Here is a 10,000-nt window from a genome sequence, read left to right as displayed (position 1 = left end):
GTTTGGGATTGATTGGTATCTGGTAGGAAGGTTTTAGGGACTATCTGGTATCTGATAAGTAGGTATTAGGGCCTGAGTGGTGTCTGGTAGGAAGGCATTTGGGACTGATTGGTATCTGGTAGGAGGGTATTAGGGAGTGAGTAGTATCTGGTAGGAAGGTAGTTGGGACTGTGTGGTACCTAGTACAGTGGTTTTCATTTTTTGTTGAACCCAAGGTCCACTTTTGGAATTTCGGGTGATGGGTTAACAGAGGGAAGAAGAAAAAGAAGTATATGGAGGAGGGGAGATGGTGAAAACGGAGGGAAGGAACGGAGGGAAGAATTGGGAAAGGATGATGATGAGGAAAAACAAAGTAGATGATTTTTTTTTTATGGAAAAATGCAAATTGCAAAGGAAAACTATATATTGAGCATGTCATTCTTATAATCCTTTAGCTATTTTTGGACATATTACGTAAAAAAATCACTATTCTTATATCAACAAGTTACACGTTCCAAACATGTAAAATCTATGACTACTAATAGCATTGTTCTACTCAAAGAACATCCTACTTTAAAACCTCTAATATCATCATAATTTACCAATTCTCTCATCCAGCACTCACTGCAAGACGTCAAAGAACTTTTCCGTGACGTAATCAGCACACAGAGAGTTCTCGAAGGCGAGGTAGAACTTGTAGTCTCGTTCCAACATGCGGTAACACTCCCTCTGCTGCGACCTCTGGCACTTGAGCGATCCGCATTTGCCGTAGATGTCGACCTCCACGTACTGTTGTAAGGTCCGGACCAGGCTGGGTGTTGATGTGTGTGGGGGAGAGAGAGAGAGGACGTTGTCTTGTGGGATTCTTGGGGCCAGGTGTGGGGGTGGGAGACGTATGGGTGTGGGGGTGTGTTGTGGGAGAAGTGGTTTCGTTGTGGGAGGTATAGTGTGGCTGTGTGTATTGTGGTATAATGTTGTGGTGTGTTGTATGTGTGTGATGTATTGTGGATGGCATGTTGTGCTGATTGAGAAATGTATGGGCCATGCCACGCGAGATGTATTATATAAATTTGATATGTTGCATAAAAAATATATGATATGACGAATCGGTCTTTGTTTATGCTTTATCTGATATCCTGCCATTGTAACAAATCAAACCCTTATTGGACCAAAAAAAGGCACAAAACAAGCAACGCAATAAAGACAAAATGGTAATAACAATAACACTGCCGGGCGTACCTCTCTCTGCCACTTTCAGAATGACAATTGGACACAAACCAGGCGATCAGCTTCGTCTTATTGCCTACCGCTGAAGCTGCATCTATAGGATGTGCTCTCTTATTCAGGACAAATCCATGGCTGTCAAAACATCATGGGGATATGTGTACAACTCACAGAAAAAGAGAGGTAGATGATGATGAGTCAATTTGCTGTTTTTTTTATACAATATAATGCACACAACTATGCAGAGAGGGACACTTAGAGAAAGATATATATACATATACGTACACACACACACACACACACACACACACACACACACACACACATATATATATATATATATATATATATATATATATATATATATATATATAAAAAATATATATATATATATATATATATATATATATATATATATATATATATATAGATAGAGAGAGAGAGAGAGAGAGAGAGAGAGAGAGAGAGAGATGCAGGGAAAGGGAGAGGGAGAAGGAAAGGGAAAGAGAGAAAGAGTGAGAGAAAGAAAGAGAGAGAGAGAGAGAGAGAGAGAGAGAGAGAGAGAGAGAGAGAGAGAGAGAGAGAGAGAGAGAGAGAGAGAGAGACTGAGAAAGACAAAGAGAGAGAGGGAAAAGTAGAGGGAGAGGAAGAAGGAAAGGGAAAGAGAAAAAGAGTGAGAGAAAGAGAAAGAGAGCGAGAAAGAAAGAAAGAGAGCGAGAAAGAAAGAAAGAAAGAGAGAGAGAGATAGAAAGAGATAGAGAGAAGGAGAGAAACAAAAGATCCTATTTTACATTTACTCCGAACACAATTTTTTTTTCCCATAACCTACAGTGCACCGACACTCACGGACTGGGAAAATCGGAGTCCAAGCGATAAGTAAAAGTCCAGTTGAAGAGTCCATTATACGGATGAAGGGAAGAGTACAGAAATACAGGAGACTCCTGCATTCGAAACACGTATCTTGTATGAGGTGACCTGTAATGGGCAGGGGAAGGAGAGGTCAGTGTAGGTGAAACAAGGTAATTCTGGATATCGCTTTGATTTAGCAAATATATATTAATGCATATACGATAACATGAGAAAAATAGAAAGAACTTTATCTATGTTATTGAAGTTTAAGTCAAACTAGATCCAGACGCTGCTTTACCCACTCTCTCCCTCTCTCTTTCTCTCTTTCATCTCTTTCTCTCTCTCTCTCTCTTCACTCTTTCATCTCCCTCTCTCTCTCTCTCTCTCTCTCTCTCTCTTTCTCTCTCTCTCTTTCATCTCTCTCTCTCTCTCTCTCTTAATTATGATTTAGAGTAAACAAATATCACATTAAATTATTGGATTAACCAGTGACCATGAAAATAATCTCTAAGGGAGAATAACATAAAGTTTCAACAGTTCTTGAAAACTATAATTTATTCAATCATTTTACATCTACTCCCACATTTTTTTTTTTAGCTAACAACAATTAATATCTTTTGCATGTTTATCATAAAATAACCAAACGAAAAAAAAACTCCGGAAAACCTTAGCTGTAATACCATAAAACATTTCTCAAAATAATCAATGTCGTAAAAAGATATGGAAAACGCTTTAAAATCACCTACTTCATAAAAAGGAAACACACAAACTTAATCAGTACCGTAAAACACACCCACACACCCACAAAGATCCTTTACTTCACCATCATGGAAAAAAACTCAATCTCACCAGCATCATAAAAAAAAACATAACTTCATTTAAATCACATGAAAAAAAAACTTCCCTAGCATCGCAAAAAAATAGAAAAAACAAACAAACACTAACCTCCCCCAACATCAGAAAAACAAACAAAAAAACAAACAAACACACCTCCCCAAACACCCTTAATTAACGAAAACCACAAAAAACAGCAACAACAACAACAAAAACAGCACACCAATAAACACCAACTTCACCTGAACTCCGGAAGCGACAGATCCCCGCTCCGGAAGTGCCAGACGAGAGCGTCCAGCGACTCGAGCGGAAAGCGACTCCTGTCAGCTGTCAAGAAGCACCGATCGACCCGGCAGCCGGCGCGGACGAAGGGCTCTCTGCCCAACCCGAAACCGTAATGGTATTTGCCGTACATCTGGCAAATACCATTATTATAATATTCGATTATAATGATGGTCGTAATGTCGTGGTATTCGAATATGGTAATGATCATATGTTTGTAATTATGGTATTAATAATGACTGTTAGAAAAATAGAGTTAATCTAAGGGCCTTCTTCCTCCAACTCCAATACGTACTGTTACTCACCGTAGATCTAGTGACGTGGCGAAATGCTATCAAATTGAGGTGATATTTGTTTATAGTTATAATAATGATTTCGATATTTATTGGATGATGGTTGTAATGATACCAGCGATTGCGGTGATTAGTATCTATTTGCAATGATACCAAAGATTTCGGTAATGAGTGTATAATTGCAATGATACCAATGATTTCGATAATGACTGTTTGATTGTGGTAATGAGTCTATAACTGTAATAGTAGCAATGATTGGTGTAATGCCTGTTAAAAAAGAGAGGTCTCTATAAAGCCTAAATCCTTAATAAATCTTACCGAAAAAAATGTGGTATTAAAGAAAGATAACAGACTTAGAAAAAGGGGGAAGGCAAGTTGGCACTCAATAATAGTTGGTCAAACTATATACTGTGTATATTGTGTATATTGTATTGTGGAGTTATGTGTTTGTCTGGCTCTATCTGTGCCGGTGGTAACATGCAGCTGATTACTGGTATTACAAGTTACATCATGTTTTTTCTTTTTAAAATATACTAATAATAATGATTATAGCACCATTACCATCAACTAACATTCTTATTACAATGAACCATCTTTCTCAACAATAATTCCTATCATCAAAATCATATCAACAATATATTCATCCCTTTAATCAACTAATCAAATAATCCATCTCAATAGAAACAATTGAAAACGTATGCATGGGAACGATAATTTTAATGAACATACAACAACGAAATGTGTCCGTTATTGCATTTCTTGTATTGTTTAAGCATCCGTTCTCACCCACGCCTTCTCTAAAAACGTCACAAACAGCTCTCTTTAAACAACAACATAACAAAACCTACATCATTCCAGACTAATATTTTCTTCAGTGACGTGTAATCTTCGTTGTATGCTGGTTCCATCTTGAGGTCCGCTGGCAGCTCCTCGTCCAGTGTCATGTTTCGGCGAGATGTCATGCGGTTGGGAGTAATGAGACTCGGTTCTTGGGTTCGATACTGCTTCGTTTGGAGGGCGATCTCGTAATGAGGTTTCGCCCAGGTGGTGGTTCTGTTGAGGTAGAGAATGGTTAATACTTTCCTCGCGGCCATTCTCATATTCTTTCTCCTTTAGTATGTGTGTGTGTGTGTGTGTGTGTGTGTGTTTGTGAGTGCCATAAAACGTAAAAAACAGTTGTACATGAACACCCTTTTTAAACATTTTTTCTGCAGTGTCTGACTGTTTCTTTTCAATTGCTTCGTTTTACTTTGATGGCTTTGGGTAGAAGGTGCCATTATCACTGTCATATGCCATCAATAATGGTATGAATGTTTCCCAGAATTCAAAACACAACTGCTGTAATACAGTATGTAATAACGATAAAAAAGAACAGGCATTTGGGATATATACGGTAAATTGTCAGAATTATTTCGTGTTCATGACAGGTTTGAAGACATAATTGAATGGCAAACACAAGGTTGCTCTAGTGGCCTTGTACCAAAAACTCGACGGGTTTATCCCGCCATTAAGATCTTTGGCACGCACATATACACACGCACGAATGAACACAAACAACAGCAACAATGCTTTAAACAAGGAAACGAAGAATGACAAAAAAAAAAGATAATAAAAAAGCGTTAGCAGTATTAAGCTATAATTATCAATAGCACTAAACACAATAAACTGCCCGGATTGACAAGAATCATAAAAAAACGTTTACAACTACAAGAACAGAAACACAAGACGCAGCAAAAACAGTATTTACGCTTAACGTTTTTGTGTGAATACGTTTGGTACTTTTTTCTGTTTTATTCTGCCAATACAGTGCAGGGTGATTAGTACATGGGATGGATGGGTCAATGAATTCTAGGACAATTTACATCTATAAAGATATATCATATATACTAAATAAATATAATTGATATGGATAGCTTTTTTGATGTGGCAATGTCAAGTAATTGTCGTGGCCTTCGCACCTTTGGCGCTTCGGTGAATGTCAACAAGAATTCACTACATATAGTCATGTAAGACAGAGCTTGTGCCGGGTGATGTGATATCAAGTCATAGGAATATTTCGTTCCCGCCAAATGACGTCCTGTCATGTCATGATCTATCACTCTAAATACCCGTCTTACATCGTTTCATATGTGAATACTCATTGGAGATACGTTTATACAAGCATGTATTTTTTCTTGAATCGTGAAAATAATGCAATAAAATACATAAACCTTATCTTATCTTAATCCCGCGCTTGAAGGCTGCGCGCACTTCTCTCGCTGGCGGGAGTGGTATTAGGGAAATGGCGCGAATGGGATATATGATGCTGATTGACCGCGGAAGTCTTCAGGATCCTTATAATTCGGATACAAAATTTCCTTAATGTTATCTAGCTTCGGGTGGATTTAAATCTCGAGCTTTCTTTTGCATACATTTCTAAGCAGAGATGAAACAGAAGCTTTGATTAACTGAAATGCAGTACTGTATATGATTTATTGTTATATATTCAATATTTTTGTTTATTTTAATATCTGGCAGAAATTCAAATTAAGAAAAGTGTTTTCGAACTTATTTTCTCTGTTCTGTTTATCTTGTTTTATATGGCAGGCTAAAACCCAAACATGTCCAGGTTTTCGGGTAAGTACAAAGCTAAAAATGAACAGAATCGCACAATGCCCATTTGCGAACTGTGTTTCTTCACTAAAAGGCATTATAATTCGCCAACGGCTCATTTGCGACAAAAATGGTTAAGAAGAAATATCTCTTATAATCACCTGATCTATCGAATGATCGAACAAACAAAGAAGCGAATTAAAAAGCGTCAACAAAAAATATCACCCACACAAAAAAGACTTGAATATTACACCAAGAAAATAAGAAAAAAAAAGTATCAACAAGAAAACGAAAGAAATCATCTATATTAGCCCTCTGCCCCCACCCCTCCCCCCAGCCCCTAGCCCCTCCCCTCTTCGTCTCTTCGCCTTAATGACCCATCCTTTCATCAATTCCCCTCAATTTCCTCACCCAGGTGGAATGTGAAGCAAAAGCAGGGCGACCAACCCGAGGCAGAAGGCCACGCCCACCAACACCTGCGGGAAAGAAAGCAAAAAAGTGGACTGGGAGACCGATCAGTTCTTGGCAGCTTTTCCGCGATTTTTCTGTATTTTTTTGTTTGTATTTTGTTTTGCTTTATTATCCTTGTTGTAGTTATTGTTATTGTTAATAATTATATTATTGATGATAATTGTAATAATTATTATCGTTATTATGGTTATTGTTGTTATCATTATCATTATCACTATCATTATTACTATTATTATCATTATTATTACTATTATTATCATTATTATTATATATTAGGATCTTTGGCACACACAATTATTAGCATCATCACCATCATCATATTATTATCATAAGCACTATACTTTTTAACATCATTATCCTTATTTTCTTATAGTATTCATGATGACAAGGATAATTATAGATTGATGATTATAATAGGTTAATAGTAATGCTAATGATTATAACAATTAATCAATAATGGTAATGGTAATGATGATCCTTTTACTACAGCAGCTAATAAGCATAAGGTTAAGGGATTAATGATAGTAATAATAACGAAGATGATGATAATAGTGATGATAGTAATAATGACAATAAAGATGATGACAGCAATGATAAGAATGATACTGCTGATAATGATATTGATAGTAATGATAATAACAATGACAGAAATTGTACTAATACTTATAAAGACAATGGCAATAATTATGATGGTAACGATAGTGATAATGACAATAATAGCAATGATAGTCATTATCACTACTAATATTATGCGTATTGTTAGAACTACTGATACTCATAATGATAACTCTGATAACAATACCATAACTACCAATACTTGCTATATTGATACAGATAATAATTCAAAAGAGGAAAAGAACAGTAATTATTGTAACTTGAAACTATGTTCGTGTTACAGGTACAGTCCACCAATGGCCGATGTGATTTATATAATTAAGACAGACACAAACACACACACACGCACACACACACATATACATACACATACACATACACACACTCACACACACACATACACTCTCTCTCTCTCTCTCTCTCTCTCTCTCTCTCTCTCTCTCTCTCTCTCTCTCTCTCTCTCTCTCTCTCTCTCTCTCTCTCTCTCTCCCTCTCTCTCTCTCTCACACACACACACACACAGTGACACATGCAAACACTTACCAAAAACATGATTATGTGTCTACTTATATATACACATTATTTATATCTATATCCTTTCATAAATCACACCAGAAGTGAATTAAATTGATGTCAACAAGTCCTTGCAATATCCATACGTATTTTCCTCCCTTCCTTTTCTATACATGGCATACAACGCAAATGAATAAAGAATAAAAGAATTTGAATAAAAATAGGAAGAGTAGTCACATGAAAATAATAATCATAGGATGATATATATTACATATAAATCACATAACATGTTTAGATGTCATTAAATGTTTTCTTCAGTCCAGATACTATAACTTTTTATAACTGGTAGTTATAGCTGGTTGTAGTTATTATGTTTTCTATTCTGGAAATGTTTGTGGCTTTATCTTTTTTGTGAAAATATGTGACTAACGACATGTAATTGAAGATTTATTGCAGTCTGTTGCAATGAAAGAAAAATATCTCTTGTGATACGGCATCTATTAATTTTCTAACTTTATTTCGGTCTGCTTTTTGTTTTTATTTAATGACTGATTAATTAACTAACCAATTTTAAATAACATCTCCTTAGACATTCTCCAGAATTAGATGCTTAGTTCAACTTCAAAATTTAATTTATATTACTGCTTCAGGATTTAGTGAATTAGCATCAATCAGCATCAACATCAACATCTATGACGTATTTTAGAGTTCATAAGGTCCATTTAACTCTGTCTTATGTAAGCATACTACAGAGAGGTATATTTTTCAGACTTGATTCATTATAAACTATCTGATGTTTATTAAGCATGTAAATTACTTTTGTGTCGCATCCAAGCTCTTCGCAATGTAAGACAAAGAATGATTTATAATATAGAGTCATTGCGTAATATAATTTTCCTCCTCTCGTGCCTCTCTTAAAACGACAGACACAAATGTTTTGCGATTTCGAAAATAAACATGTCTTTACTCTTGGTTTACAAGTCATATATTTTTGTTGTTGTTGTTCTTATCATGTTGCTTTTGTCAGAAGACGAGAGAAAGAGTTCCTTATTTACTATCAAATATATTTTTTTCTTGTCGTTCCTGTGTCAAGACAAATAAAAGGTACGATACCTGATTAAAAGGTGAACATCCACAGTAACCTAATTATTAGTTTAGTATCAAATATGCACATATATTTTACGCATTTCCTTCCTATCCAAACTATACCCTAGTCTCCTGAAAAAAAAGTCATCGAGGTAAACACAATACACACAAACCTTTTTCGTAATGATCACCATCCTGTGTGTCTGCCTTCGCTCACTTCAAAAGACCGGCGTCAAGGTACTGCGTTTCACCTGTGCGTTCACTGAAGGAAAAGCGGGATTCTCTCCCTAGTGAAAGATGCAGGTGAAGCAACGTGGGATAATCTAGAGATGATAACAGCTGTTTGAGAGTTCTTTGTGTGTACGATATTTCGCCGAGCTGAGATAAGTGCATGGGAAATTATGTTAGTGTGTGTGTGTGTGTGTATGAGATTATAAGAATGCTTATATATGCTATTAAATACAGAAATAAATCAAATGCAAATACATATGAATATCACACACTAAGGCTGCCCGCACACGAGCAACATTTTATTGTGAGTTGTCACAACAAAAAACTGTCGCAATTAAAAAATTGTCGCAACGAAAAGTTGTCGGCAAGGTACATCCGCACACGAGCCACGCGATGGCGACAACTACTATCTGGATGTGCGTGGAGGTGGTAGAACCTGTGCATCCTTGCACAGGAGGAGACGAAAAGAAGAAAAAAATGCACTGGGTACATGGTTATCACTGTCAGCGTTTAGTACGCGCCCATTCCACACATTGTTGAGGACTTTGAGGGCCTAAATAAATTTTTTAATTACTTTAGGATGTACTTTACTCCTTCACAGGATACCTCCACTTTAACTGGGCACTTATAGCACACAGGACAACATTGATGAAGTGTGGTGCAGTAGAGGAAAGGTGCCAGTAACTTAAAGTAGAGGAAAATAAGGATTACTGTTATTCGTTATACATGTAATTTATTGAAAAATGTATATTATTTCTTGAAAAATAGCATTACAGGGAAATGAAGAAAATTGTTAAGCACTCCAAGAAACGAAAAATAAATCACTTTTTACTACACTACACATCGCTGTAGATATGATTGAATTGCTTTCAGATGTAACCAATACTTTGTGAATAAAAGAAAATGTATTTCCTTATATATTGAGCATAATAAAAAAAAAAAAACTTCAACACTTCAACAAAATCAATGAAAGATTCAACAATAGAAATCTGGAAAAAAAACTTTTAATTCTTTTTATATTTAGATAAACT

At 36.0% G+C, this 10,000-nt stretch overlaps 1 protein-coding gene across 2 annotated transcripts in view; it reads right to left on the bottom strand.

The window, feature by feature from the left end:
• The window catches only part of LOC122264542 (lewis-type alpha-(1,3)-fucosyltransferase), a 10,735-nt gene extending 1,693 nt beyond the window's left edge, over nucleotides 1-9,042 (bottom strand). The window contains exons 1-7 of one of the 2 annotated variants that reach the window (XM_043033487.2): nucleotides 8,912-9,038; nucleotides 6,465-6,529; nucleotides 4,310-4,514; nucleotides 3,129-3,301; nucleotides 2,050-2,178; nucleotides 1,219-1,338; nucleotides 605-790 (exon numbers count right to left, since the gene is read on the bottom strand). In XM_043033487.2, coding sequence (XP_042889421.2) covers nucleotides 605-790; nucleotides 1,219-1,338; nucleotides 2,050-2,178; nucleotides 3,129-3,301; nucleotides 4,310-4,514; nucleotides 6,465-6,529; nucleotides 8,912-8,932 — 899 coding nt within the window. In that variant the 5' untranslated portion in view covers nucleotides 8,933-9,038. Of the gene's footprint in view, nucleotides 1-604; nucleotides 791-1,218; nucleotides 1,339-2,049; nucleotides 2,179-3,128; nucleotides 3,302-4,309; nucleotides 4,515-6,464; nucleotides 6,530-8,911 lie in introns of both variants that reach the window. The other variant, XM_043033488.2, reaches the window with a different exon arrangement.
• Nucleotides 9,043-10,000: the final 958 nt, after the last annotated feature.

The sequence above is a fragment of the Penaeus japonicus genome, unplaced genomic scaffold, assembly GCF_977035675.1.
Source record: "Penaeus japonicus unplaced genomic scaffold, GWHDUDI00000001_assembly GWHDUDI00000018, whole genome shotgun sequence".
In the NCBI taxonomy this organism is placed as follows: domain Eukaryota; kingdom Metazoa; phylum Arthropoda; class Malacostraca; order Decapoda; family Penaeidae; genus Penaeus; species Penaeus japonicus.
Note: the sequence above shows the minus strand (reverse complement) of the source record. Positions and strands in the feature narration are given on the sequence as shown.